This window comes from Corticium candelabrum, chromosome 11 (genome assembly GCF_963422355.1).
Source record: "Corticium candelabrum chromosome 11, ooCorCand1.1, whole genome shotgun sequence".
NCBI lineage: Eukaryota > Metazoa > Porifera > Homoscleromorpha > Homosclerophorida > Plakinidae > Corticium > Corticium candelabrum.
This window is the reverse complement of record NC_085095.1, coordinates 5,602,599-5,616,420: the sequence shown is the minus strand read 5'-3', so window position 1 is coordinate 5,616,420 and position 13,822 is coordinate 5,602,599. Positions and strand designations below refer to the sequence as shown.

The 13,822-nt window shown below is 42.5% G+C and overlaps 2 protein-coding genes across 2 annotated transcripts; one reads left to right on the top strand and one right to left on the bottom strand.

Annotated features, from left to right (window-relative positions):
- Positions 1 to 66: 66 nt before the first annotated feature.
- LOC134186626 (uncharacterized) lies at positions 67 to 2,504 on the top strand. The gene has a single exon (XM_062654625.1). It carries the CDS (start codon positions 180 to 182, stop codon positions 2,361 to 2,363), a length of 2,184 nt encoding a protein of 727 aa, XP_062510609.1. The 5' UTR covers positions 67 to 179; the 3' UTR covers positions 2,364 to 2,504.
- A 267-nt stretch (positions 2,505 to 2,771) lies between these two features.
- LOC134187185 (epidermal growth factor receptor-like) lies at positions 2,772 to 12,574 on the bottom strand. Its single transcript, XM_062655302.1, has 30 exons — positions 12,490 to 12,574; positions 11,811 to 12,289; positions 11,209 to 11,302; positions 10,993 to 11,144; positions 10,812 to 10,932; positions 10,604 to 10,750; positions 10,427 to 10,541; positions 9,454 to 9,839; positions 9,216 to 9,339; positions 8,864 to 8,918; positions 8,546 to 8,800; positions 8,403 to 8,486; positions 7,339 to 8,333; positions 7,162 to 7,279; positions 6,694 to 6,717; positions 6,509 to 6,631; positions 5,636 to 5,734; positions 5,382 to 5,567; positions 5,094 to 5,157; positions 4,953 to 5,023; positions 4,820 to 4,895; positions 4,619 to 4,765; positions 4,454 to 4,554; positions 4,183 to 4,359; positions 3,855 to 4,109; positions 3,534 to 3,785; positions 3,430 to 3,477; positions 3,333 to 3,368; positions 3,087 to 3,158; positions 2,772 to 3,031 (listed from the first exon to the last, which is right to left on the bottom strand). The coding sequence occupies exons 1-30, from the start codon at positions 12,572 to 12,574 to the stop codon at positions 3,026 to 3,028; spliced, it is 4,947 nt and encodes a 1,648-aa protein (XP_062511286.1). The 3' UTR covers positions 2,772 to 3,025.
- Between the last annotated feature and the right edge of the window lie 1,248 nt (positions 12,575 to 13,822).

Here is a 13,822-nt window from a genome sequence, read left to right as displayed (position 1 = left end):
CGCACGTGACTTTCTACAAACTGAGTATCCGCATTAATATCAATAATTTGTAGTGACCAGCGGGTATGTTTGTTCTTGTTCTCTTCCTGTTTGCATCGACTGTCGATTCTCTCGACCCGTCGTGGGTTTCCGCCTACAATGTCGTCTGGACTAGCGCGACGGCTGACGAAAAGGGGTCGATGCCGCTCGGCAATGGGGACTTGGCCAGCAACGTGTGGCTCGAGAACTCGACAGGCGATGTCCTTTTCTACTTGGCCAAACCCGACGCGTGGGATTCCAACGCGAACCTACTCAAGGCGGGCAGAGTGAGGATACATTACGATCCTCCTCTCTACACTGTCGCTGATAGCCAGCAATACAAACAGACTCTGGATTTACTGACGGGCAGTGTGTCTATCGAGTCCGCCGGTTACTCTGTCCTTCTATTTATTGACTCGAGCCTCAACACGTTTCGAGTCAAGACACAGCGTACGGACGCCAAACCGTTTGGCGCAACCGTTTCGCTGGAAGTTTGGCGCACTAGCCCGACGGCAGCGAGCGGTTCCTTCTGTAAGGCGCGCATTACGTCTCCCGATACCGTCGTCGACCCGGTGCCGACATACTTCACCGGAAGCATCGTTTGGTATCACAGGAATTTACTGAAAAGCGGTACCACTGATTACTGGACAGATGCTCTTACACTTCAAGGGCTCGGTAGCCTAACTAAGTTGCTCTGGGACCCTCTGGCTAACGTCACGTTTGGAGGAATTATACGTGGGCCGAACCTGAAGCGGTTAAACAGTACGACACTAGCCGGATCGGATCTGAAAGAATTAGACGTGGCTGTAACGGTAGAGACACTGCAAGCTAACAATTCGGTAGACGAATGGTTTGAGTATGTAAACAAGCAGGCGAGCAGTAATCCCGACGTCGACGTGAGTTTCAACAAGACAGCAGCCGCCTGGATGAGTTTCTGGTCTCGCTCGGGAGTCATTATCAACGACACTTCAGGTGGTGAAGGTCCGACGAACGACGGCTACATGATTTCTGCGCAGTCCGTCTACCAACGATTCCTTGACGCGTGCGATGGACGCGGTAGCTTGCCTATAAAGTTCAACGGTCAGCTGTTTTCGGTAGACGTGGGGAAAGGGCCCGATTACCGTGATTGGGGAGGCGGATTTTGGTGGCAGAATACCCGACAGCCATACTACAATATGCTCGCTTCTGGCGACTTGGATTTGTTAAGAGCGGTTTATCCATTCTATTTGAGATTGTTGCCTCTCGTCGGCAACAGAACACAGATTTATTTCAATCATAGCGGCGGTTATTTTCCGGAGACAATGACTCACTTCGGAACGTACGAAAATGGCGGCTTAGGGTATGGGTGTACGCAGAAGCAGAAAGACATCGGCATACCTGATAACACGTACATCCGATATCACATTGTAGGTTCGTTGGAGTTAGTATTCTTGATGCTAGACGACTTTCATTTCACGCAGGACAAGACGGTCGCTGAGACGTTTCTCTTACCGATAGCAGAGATGGTGTTGACGTACTACGACGAGCATTGGCCACAGAAGGATTCTCAGGGAAAGACGATTTTCTTTCCGGCTCAGTCGCTAGAAACGTGGCAGTGTAAAAGCGTGCCCGCCCGAGTAGAAGACTGTGTTACCAATCCAACGCCGGACATGGCCGGTCTTCATGCAATCTTACCGCGAATGTTGCAGCTACCGGCCAGCGGAGTGACTGTAGACCCGAAGGAGGTAGACAGATGGAAACGCATGCTCGGTAGCTTACCCGAAATTCCCGTAGGGAAGGACCAGCATGGTGCCACAGTTGTCACGCCCGGCGAGAAGCTACCAGCACGGACATCCAATTCAGAAAACACCGAACTCTACACGGTCCATCCGTTTCGTCTCTATACGTTCGCTGGAACGAACGAAACCCTCACTCTAGCACGAAACACGTACAACGCTCGTCGTTTCCCATGTAACAACGGATGGTGTCAGGATGTGATGGACGCAGCGCTGCTAGGACTAACCGACGACGCCAAAGGCAAGGTAACCGATAGAGCGAAGGCCAGTCCTGCCGCCGGGTGGCGCTTCACAGGGTTTGCCGCTCATTATCAAGACTACGAGCCGAGTTTAGATCATTTGAGTACAATGAGGACAGCCGTACATTACATGCTCGTACAGTGGTCGTCTGTTAACGACACCGTGTTTCTATTCCCTTCGTGGCCCACTCAGTGGGATGTCACGTTTAGGCTTCACGCACCACTGAGTACAGTGATTGAAGCATCGTGTATAGGTGGCAAGCTGAAATCCCTGACGGTAACTCCTGACACCAGAAAGAAAGACATCAAGGTTATCAACTGCAGCATGTGAAACAATTAATTAACTAAAAAACTGCCAGTGCTGCGTAACTAGAGACTGTTGTTTGTTCACATTGCGAGCTGTTTTGTAACAGATAAATTGTCTTCCCCGTTCATTTCCACGTGTGAATACATAAGCTTGAGCGGCTGGACACATTCACTACCAGGTGGATTGTTGACATGGGATAGCTATTTGATACCTCTTGAAAGCATGCAAAGACATCATTACATCACATCAACTGGCACGCTAACTAACCCCAGCAATAACAATGAGCGCATGCGCTGCGTTCCAATTGTCCACCCATCCGTTCGTTCAATCACTGGTCCACAGACCACACTAACCTTAGCGCATGCGCGCTACAGGTTAATTGACTACAAAGTTTTGGCTATCCCATAACAGGTTTGGTAGAAGGAGCACAAACCTACAAAAGTACTTTCTGACTTTGTGTACTTTACAATGGTGTATACTTACATACATACTTTGTGACTTTCTGTACTTTATAATGGTGTATACTTACACACATAAAGAATTGCTAAAATGTAGAAGAATTACGTAAAATTAATCCAGCGCTTCTGTTGCTCAGCGATACATAAACATCAACGTGTACGCACTGTACATACAGTTAGATTGAATAACCTGGACAAACAGTCACTGATTGTTGCCGTCCTGCGTGCTCATATCTAAATATCAGTAGCAAAATGATAATAAATTAATGAAAATATACAGGGAACCTACCAGGTTTGTCGGATCTTCATACTGATCGGTTCCCATGTCATCTACTTCAGCGACACTGCCATTGGTCATCACCTAGACCATCACTCCTTAGACTTCAGACGCCCAACACACACACACACACACACACACACACACACACAATGTGACATACACACTGTCACACACACACACACACATACACACACACACACACACACACACACACACACACACACACACACACACACACACACTTTCCGCACGCACCTGTGGTTGGCTGACAACTCCTTGACCACTTGCCGCCTGCAAGCACACAAGACAAAAATTACAAGCAAACACCCAAATATGCACACGGAAGATCTACCATTGTACTATACTTTCCAGCACCATCATTAGAAATCACTAGTGCTTGCTAAAACCACAAACCGTTTAAGAATACCGCAACAAATGACATACACTTGTACCTACCTCTTCTGTGTCTTTAGACAGGGTAGAGGGATCTTCATACCCAGGAGTGGCTTCTCGTAGTGGCTCTGTGTCTTTCTCAAACTGATTCTGTTCTTGTTTGCTGCCTATCCGTGACAGGACCTCCAATGCTGGACCAACAGACTCATAACCAGCCTCATCAAACAAGTTCCTTTCATTCTCATGCTGTACTTCACCGCCAGAACGGTTTACACTCAAAGTTCCCGAATTTCCTGACATAGCAGATGAAAGACCCTGTCACAAATCAGCAAATGTTGGAACAAGCTCCAGTTGAAAAATTGCGGCTTATATGATTTTGCTCACTGTTAGTTGTGGGTGATCATAACCATCACCCAGATCATCTTCCTCAACAGTCTTATGCAAACGCTTCGGACTCTCATAGTCTTGCGATCTCTCTCTCTGATCTGCTCGGAGAGTCTCATATGGTGCACTTGTTACTACTGGCCCATCAGAGTCATTCACTGAGTCAGCACCTGCTGGATTTTCGTAACCAGCAACTGATTCCTTACTGCCATGCACATCCCCATTCATGTGTTTAGAACCATCACAATTAGGCATCTATTAACAACAATATAATCACGTGACATTTTCCAACAACTGACTATAACCCTTAGCTGTATGTTGAAATCACCTTGAGATTGTCGGGATCTTCATACTCGAGAAAACCTTCATACGCATCCGGATCCTCATACAAAGCTCTTTGAACATCCGGGTCAAACTCGAGATCGTAATCTCCACCTGCAGCAAGAGTGTCAGCATAGGTGCTCTTCATTGTTGTCCCCCTGTCAGCAGGGACAGCCTCATCAGCCTAAACACACTTCACACGTATAACACTGTTGAATAACGTGGAGCCACATTTACTGCTTGGCAGCATGCAATGAGTGGAACCCAATGTTACTTACAAATGCAGTGAGAATGTATCGAGCAGGGTCCTTTCTCAAAGCATCCAGTTCTTTCACCATGTCTTCGAAGCAAGGGCGAGACGAGTCCTCGATAATCCAGCCTAACAACACTCAATCGATTGCTAAACATTCAACTTTGTGTTAACCCTCAAGTCGCACACTAACATTGCAGCATCACAGCGTAGACTTCGATGGTGACAGTCTTCGGCTGCCGTAGCCTCTCTCCTTTCTGTAAGACAGCGAGCAGATCTTGGCCAATCCATTTACGATACGGTACACCTCCAAATGTCATGAGCTCCCAAAGCGTTACACCTAGACCAGTAAACTGCTCACAGACCATTAAATAAGTGTTGAGAACGGGTGTACCAAAGCTCCAGACGTCACTCTGATGGGTGAATATGTTCATTTCGATAGACTCTGGTGCCATCCAAGCAAGTGGCAACTAAACAATAGACATAGTTGCGTGTTGTAGATCAAAGAAAGTTTGACTGTTCCGTACCCCTTCTGCTGTCTTGTCAACTAAATTGGTCAAACCATAGTCTGTAACACGAACTTGATTGGGTTTCTGAACTGCAGCAAGTGAGAGACAATCAGTTCAGAGTAAAAAATTCACATGATAATTATATCCAAGGAACTAAACCTAGAATGTTGCGACAAGCTAAATTTCCATGCACCAGAGCTTTCGTTTCCAAGTACTCCATTGCCTGCAAGCAATATGATAAAGTTACAGACATACAGAGACAGACAAACAAACAGACAGACAAACAAACAGACAGATAGACGGACACACAAACATACAGACACAGACACAAACATACAGGCACACAGACAACAGACAAATAAACAACAACTACACAAACAGACAAACAACTGACACATAAGCCAACAATTCCGCAATCAGTGCACCTTGTACTAGACTTCCTCTTACCTTTGCTATTTGTACACTATAAGTTATCAGTGCCATTGGAGTAAGCATTCTCTTCTGACGACGTAGAAAACCAAGCAACGGCCCAAACGGACAAAAGTGTGTAACTAGATATACACCATCAGACATACATATGCCTAACAGACGAAGCACGTTAGGATCACACACAGCAGCCATCTTCACTGCCTCCTAAGCAAAACACATCAACAAAAGTTCGAACACAACCAATACAACTGAAACAAAAACTCTCACAAAACCTGCATTAGCTCTTTCTCTTGCCTCAATGACAGCGACTCACTAAGAATCTTTATGGCAACTGGTATTTTTACCTTTTGGTCGGGAGGTGACCAATAACCCTAGAAATGCATTATAGCAACTTAGTACAATTTGTATTTGTGACGTGCGCAATACTGTTACCATCTAACAAACACCACACTGACAAAGTTCTTCAATTAACTGCACTTCCTATCCAAATCTAACTTTACTATTACACATACTAGTCAACTGTCAGACAGGCAGATGAAGCCAACAGATGAGTGGATAACTACTCACGCAAGTAATAAGCGCCATTATGATGACTCTGTGTTGACTGCCAGTTCATTAGCATATATAGTGGCATGCTTGCGATGCTAGAAATTCAAAGTTAGGAAAAAGACAAAGCCTCGGCAAAACTTGTTTAGAGGCAATTGTCACAATCATGTTTGGCTTTATATAACTTCAAGTGTTGCCTCACTAAGAGTTCCTTGTCTCCCACAAATCTTAAGATGTCCTCTTCACCATGCAAACTACACATGCGTTCACATAGTCTGTCATAATTGTAATGTGTTAAGTTGATTAATTAATTAATGAGCGGCGTTGAGTTAGTTGTTCACTGGACGTCTGATAGTTTGCTGCTTTGACTTCTGTTTTTCTTCTTCTATATATTCTAAGCTGTGTTTACTTTACTACATGGTATATTTCAAAATCTGACAGACAGACAGACAAACATGCAGACACACAAACAGACACACACAGACAAACAGACAGACAGACAGACTGATAAACATGCAGACAGAAAGACAGACAGACAAACAAACAAACAAACAAACAAACACACAAACAAACTGATCGCTTTGCGGTAATTAATATACCTTGTAAGCAGTGCCATAACAACCTATGCCTAGTTTATCTCCAATGTCCAGATTCTTGATTTCGATCGTTGCCAGTGTCATCACTGCCTGTTTGGCATCATCCATCATATATCCATCAGATAACTAAACAAACAACAAACGTTCACTGGCAGCATGTCTTGAGCATGAACATCGCTATGTTCAACCTGTCCCAGTTCCACCATATGAGCCTAAAATCACAAACAACACAAAACGTAAAGAAAAAACAAAAAAATTTTGCTATAATAAATTGCTTGACTAGCTGTTAACAACTACAAGTGTTTGACACAGCTTTCTAAAAAATTTGAAAACTAAAATTATTTTTTAATTATTAGTAAGATTTTTAATTAGTGTATGTCTCTGTTTTCCAACGTCCTCTCGTTGTCCTACCCATACATGTACCTGCAGCCTTACTGTATGTGTTTGTTCCCACACTTCTATCTATCACTAGAAGCCTTGCTTTGTATCAACAGCATATGGCAGTACACTGAATAGTATCATTGTCATTGTCATCGTCATTGCCGTCATCATCGTCTTCAAAATGCACAATTTATGTTATGTGACATGAGCATAATGAATATAGACTGATCAAAGCACAATTTAACATTAAATTACAACAAAAAAATTCAACTCACCATGACACCACCTTTGGGTGTGGTCATATGTGAATGCAGCAGGTAAATACCAATCAGCAATAAAGCTATAAACACAAGACCACCGACAGCGCCTCCAACTGCTTGACCAATAATAGAGCTAATAAAAACAAAAAATCGATTAAAATATTTTTAATTTAAATTTGCTATTTGTCTCACGCTTTCTCCTCCTTGGGTGGTTCTGGTGTGCTTGTATCATTAGTTGGCGGTACAGTTGCATTGAATTCGACACAAGACTGATTAACAATCATGACATTAAACCGATCAGGACATTTATCAACACAGTCAGTTATGCCATCAAGATAAATCAGTGTGAAATATTTGCATGCATCACAACTATCTGGTTGGTCGTTCATACATCCCAGTGACTCATCACAAAATGGACTGCAATGTCTACATTCATTATTGTCGTTAAATGTGCCAGGAGAACAGCTGGACACACAATATCCTTCCATATCCAATATGTTATGACTAGAAGGACACGTTGGAATGCAGTTTCTAAGAGTAATTGTCTTTGACTTGGGAGGTGCTTGTGTTTTCAGCATCGAATTTGTACCCGTTGTTAGCATTGGAAACATCGTTGAGCAATTCATTCCAATACACCTTGTGTCATTCACGTCAGTCACATTGACTTGAGATAAAGGCGATGGAGCAGTCGTAGCCACCATTGAACAATTCACTCCCACACAACTCGTGGCATTTGCTTCTGTCACATTGACTTGAGATAAAGACGATGGAGCAGTCGTAGCCACCATTGAGCAATTCACTCCCACACAACTCGTGGCATTCGCTTCTGTCACATTGACTTGCAATGAGAGTGATGAATTAGATAGAACAGCTGTTGTACTTTTGGTAAGTGTCGCTGGTTGCCGGGTCGTTCCTACTCCTGTTGTTGAAGAGACCGTAACTGTTTTTATCAATCTAATCTGTCTGTTCTTACACCTTCCACAATCAGTTGCCAGTGGTCCGCTACAGCCCAGGCACTCAGGATGACACCGTTGGCACAAGTACCCATCTGGGTCATCATAATGTGTGCTACTGCATTTGTCAACACACTCGCCCTCTTGGAAACGTCTCGTGCACAACTGACATGTACTATCTGATAGACCTGCACCTGTACATAATGAACAAAGGGTTGTACACGGCACACAAGCCTACAGAAACCAAGTGGCAAACATGACAGTTAGGCAAACTACCAAACAGTAACCACAATAGACACTTACTGGGACAGAACCACCAGAGCGAAACGGCTCAGTTCCATCGTAAGTTCCATTTGAACACACATCGTCTTCGTGTATGCACTCTTTCTGTACCATTAATATCACAGAATTTAGTCACAGAATGTCACTCTCAGGCATAAACTTACTGTTGCAACGTTTCCAATCTTCTCACATCGCTCACATCCTCCGGACCTCTGAAATGGATAGGGACCAGAGCAACCAATGGGAGATCCAGCTGCTGGGTTTGGATCGATGTGGCATACGCTTGGACATGGTAAGCAGCTGTGATTTGAAGCAAATTCATATGTTCCAACTGAGCATGTCTGAACACACTGTTGCCCTTCAATTAGATACTTGCATTCCGAGCCATGTGGACCGTCACTTCTGCAATCGAATCCCGTCTAAACATCAACAACGTATAGACGTCGCTGACTTCATAAAGATTAAATAATTTAGGGTCGTACAGGGCCATTGCAAAATCGAGTACAAACATCAAGACATGCTCCACAAGTTCCATCTCTGTCAGAGAAACATCAGTTAACAATTGATCGATACACTCAACTTCTTTATTTGTTTGCCTAAGAATGTGTGCCTGCTTATGTTCATATCTGTCTGCCTTCCTCTCTGTCTGTTTGAATGTTCGTGTGCTACTCTGTCAGCCGTCATAACTAATTATTGCCAAATAGAACAATCATCTAGTCATCATTTTCACAAAATACACTGTTATTGGTCTTAAAATATGCAACTCAAAGCTAATTATTTAGTTCATTCTGTGTCCAATCTGTATGCCAATATGTATACGGTTAAAGAACTTACGACTGCAAGTTGCACTCTGCAACACAGATTCCCTGGAACTCGTGGTTGTTACAACTTGCACAGTTTTCAGGCCCCGTAAACCAACATCCATTGCACTCAACATCACAAACGTCGCCTCGTTGTACTAACAACACAACACAAATATACAAAATTTGACACGCATACAACCATGCACACAAACGCATGTACATGCACGCAGATGCATAAACGCAACCATCCATGCCACTCAACACCATACCACAAATAGTCCTGTTTTGGTTGTTTTTTACTTCAATGCCACTCGGATCAGACGTCAGTGGTTCTTGAGCAATCAAAGTCCAGTTGACTGAGTCTACGTAACACAACTCTTCATTGTCTGTAATCCTGATGTCACCTCTATCAACTCGCTCCAAGTTAGTCGTCCGAAAAAAACGTAAGTGAGAATTGCCAACAATGTAGACAGCATATCTGCCAGCAAATAGACTAAATCGTCCTCGTATTGCTCGAAGATTTGGAAGAAACGAAAGGCTACTAAAATTTGAGTGTGTAATGCTGGTTATAGCTAAGTAGCCTTCAATCTCAGTAATAGTAGAGAGTTTCATCAGATCAGCTACACTCAATGGCATAATCCCAGTAGACAAATCGCTAAGAACAATATTGGTGATCAAAACGTGTACAACAAAATGACAATAGACATGCAAGCAGGCTGACAAACAGACAAACAGTCAGATGCAACAACAGACAGCAGACCGACCGACCGACAGACAGACAGACAGACAAATGACCAGGCAGGCAGACAGACAAAAAGAAATAATGACAAACACACAAACGAAGAACAACAGATAGACAGACAGACAGACAGACAAACAGACAGACAGACAGACAGACTGACAGACAGACAGACAAACAGACAAACAGACAGACAGTAGGTAGAAGCAAGCCCTATTGGCTTGGGTAGTATTTAGTTGCTTTGCTTAGATGGTGTATAATAGTTCTATGTTTGAAAATATATGTATTGACAGACAGACACAGACAGACAAACAGACGGACAAACAGACAGACAGACAGACACATAAACAGACAGACAGACACATGCACACACACACACACACAATGACATGTACAAACACTCAAAACAACAGTAGACAGCAACACACTAGAACAGATAGACAAACAAACAAAGATGCCAATACGTAACTAACAAACACATAACATTACAACAATGCTCTTACCCTGTCAACGAAATCTCATCGATGTAAATGCTGCCCTGTACAACTGCACAGTCAACAAATCTATCAATGTTGCCTTTGTGTAAAATAGGTCCATCAGTCTCAACACCTGGACACACTACCAAACAGAAGAACAAGTAATAACAACAAAACACAACTATTACCAATCAACAAACTTACCTCTCACAGGAGGAGACACTGCCACACACTCTCCTTTCACCTCGTCATATTCACGAAAATTGCAGTCGCTCCCCACTTTGTCACAAGGACAAGACACACTACAGATATCAATTCCACCACCAACAGTTGATGATCGTATCAAAGGACCTACACAAAGTACAGCGACTAAAACGGTTTGATTGTAGCGTCTCTAAAAAAAGGTACACACTATTGCAGCTTGAATTGCATAACGAAAATTGTGACAATTCAACTGTCCCAGCTTGGCAATCTGTTTCTCGGCAAATTCCGTGAGGGCTGACATCAGTTACATCAACAAAATTCTGACAAAACTAACAAAGACATAATAATATAACTCATACAGTCTGAGTGCAGTTTGCAAGTCAGTTTACCTGACATGCTCTTGGACTCTTATTTAACAAGCAACCCGCAGTACACTCTGTATTACAGCAGTCATCTTCTGATTGATTAAAACACCGAATCGACCGAGTCCGTCCACTTGATTTTTTTAGGTGTGTACACTTTGGGCAGACAACCTTTGACACTACGTCATAAACACACCACAAATACTATTTAAGACATACCATACAACAATATTACAGTCTTACATGGCTTTTGACACGACTCAGAATCACGTCCCCAGCAGCGTCCATTACAGCTTATATTGCATGCATCACCTAATGGAACATGATCACTGCAAGCCTATTTAATGCAGTGATAAACAAACAGACAAACAGAGAAACAGACAGACAGAAAGACAGACAAACAAACAGACAGATAAATAGAAGGAAATAGAAGGACAAACAGATACACACACACACACACACACACACACACACACACACACACACACACACACACACACACACACACACACACACACACACACACACAATAGACAGCACTGTAGTGACACTGCTAGCAATTCCAATTATTCTTTAATTAATTAATTAGTGTTTCTTTGCTCGATCTTTATTGTAGTAGGAACCCTCTGAGTTCAAACATTTTTCTAAACATTTTATTGTTTAGTAATAACAATTTATGACAAACAGACACATGAGATCAATACATTTAAGTATGACCACAGCAACTGCAAGAAAATCTGCTAATCAGTATTTAGTGCACAAAAAAATTAGTCAAGAATTTTTAGCAATATATTTATATAAGTTTCATTTCATTCTTTCTATAAAACAGAAAGCTCACATCCAACAGCTGTGACGTTGAATCCTAGGCTTTCATTAAGAGAAGACTCCAAAATGTCATCCCATCTGATCGTGTCAATATAACAGATACTAGGATTGTTCCTAAACAGCACTACACCCCACGATATTTCCGTGAACTGCGGCATATGAAGCTCCAGCAGTTGTGAATTGTTCAAAACGGCAAGACCAGCATCCTTCAGAGTCTCCAAGTCTCTAAACCGCTGCATGCCTCTAATCAACATCAAACTCGGCAGAGAGACGGTCACCAACTGCGTTTCATAAACTAGCAAGTATCCTGTTATTTCAGAAACGTCCTTAAAAAATCTCAGGTCGGCGTTGCTCGATAAGCCAACAATCTCGACGTTGCCAACGACCAGTTCACAACCAGAGTAGCGCGTCTGTAGACGCGTAATCCGCTCGTCGGGAGTCAACCCGTGGAGATCAGTCAAAAGACCGTAGTTTGTCCCTTGACACACTACCGGCACGGCTAGAAAGCACACAGAAATGACAGAGCGAAGACGTCATTTTAGATTTGTCGATTGACGGAAAGAGTGTGACAAGACACCGTCTACCATGCATATTACAATGTCTGCCAGCTGTCCGCGTGTAGTTCGTGCGCTGTCTCTAGATTGTCGTTTTCGCGCATTGAATATATCGAAAACCCTTCACAGGATTCCTGTTTCTGACCTGCTGTGTGAACGATCGACGTCTGAAGCAACAGTAGCGTGATGCTTGTCCATAATGATGTTAGAAGCATTACTGTCGACCCCATGAGTGACCTGTCCCGTGCGAAGAAGACTGAAGTGCAACTATACAACAACTGAGGTCAGAACACACAAATTACGATGATCCGGGTAGATTGTAATCGTGGTTTCTGGGCGTGGAAGGTGGTGGCAAAAAGCTATTTTTAGCCTTACCAGTTCATGTTAATTAATTAATAATGTGCTGTCTAATTTATTAGGGTTAGAAAAGCTGTACAGTAATACGTTGCTTCATCTTTTGTATTTTTATGTCACTATTGTAGACATCTACTGTAGCCTCGTCCCCAGACTTACGTGAGCATGGTAGTGCCCGGTTCCCGTATAACACTTTCAGCCTCTAAGTTTCATACGGGAACACTCAGAAAAGAAAATGTTTTTATTTGTTTTTGAAAATTATCAGGCGTGTTTAAGATTTAATTTAAATGTGCTAGCTTTTGCCCACACACACATCATATAAGTAAAATCTAATTTATTAAGTAATTAATTAATCATAATTAATTAAATGAATAATCAACGACAGAGTGACGTGGATAGACCCAAGGTTTTTCCGTATTTTTATGTGACCAAAAACAAGGGTCACTCGATTAATTGAGTTCTACGTGACACTGCTACAGTAACGCAATAACAAGCAAATCTATCTTTAGATAATATGACAATCCAAAGTCTAGTCAAGACTGCACTGACTGTATTGTTGTGCATAAAATATTACCACACATGTCCATGTATGGCAATACATGTATAAGGCAATAAACATGTTAAGTAGTGTTGTTGTTATTTGAATGCATAAAGTTTATGTTGTGTAAGAAAACCCTTTAGAGTACTAGTTACAAGAAACAAACTGCTAATTTTTCAAGCAAGCTTACGTTTTGAAGATCAATATTATATAGGTTCACTAAATTCATTACTTGATGGTCTCTTCATGATCAGTCCTCAGCGATATCTGCATCAGCACAAATTGCAGGTACAGTGTAGACATGCACACATACAACACGTACACTAACTTGTCTATGAGTACTAGCACATAATTTGAGTGCACAACATGCAGGTTTGAAAAACATTGACCTGAAACACAAACTTGCAGGTGCTGTGCTCTCAATCACATCTTGGTATAGATTTTAATCTATAAATTAGTTCTAAACGTGATGGTTTTAGTTTACTACTAGAATCTATAATTAGTAGTTTCGTTTTTGGTCACAAAAGTATTTATCAGTAAATACGGTTAGTGTTTGACTCAATCGGCCATACAAAACTTAATTAGG

Excerpts from the sequence above, each read along its gene's own strand:
- LOC134187185 (XM_062655302.1), bottom strand. The coding sequence starts at position 12,574 with ATGGGGTCGACAGTAATGCTTCTAACATCATTATGGACAAGCATCACG. Across the intron at positions 3,369-3,429 it reads CTGGAAAGTATAGTACAATG|GCGGCAAGTGGTCAAGGAGT; the intron begins GTAGATCTTCCG and ends GTGTGCTTGCAG. Across the intron at positions 3,159-3,332 it reads GAGTTGTCAGCCAACCACAG|GTGATGACCAATGGCAGTGT; the intron begins GTGCGTGCGGAA and ends GTGATGGTCTAG.
- LOC134186626 (XM_062654625.1), top strand. The coding sequence starts at position 180 with ATGCCGCTCGGCAATGGGGACTTGGCCAGCAACGTGTGGCTCGAGAAC.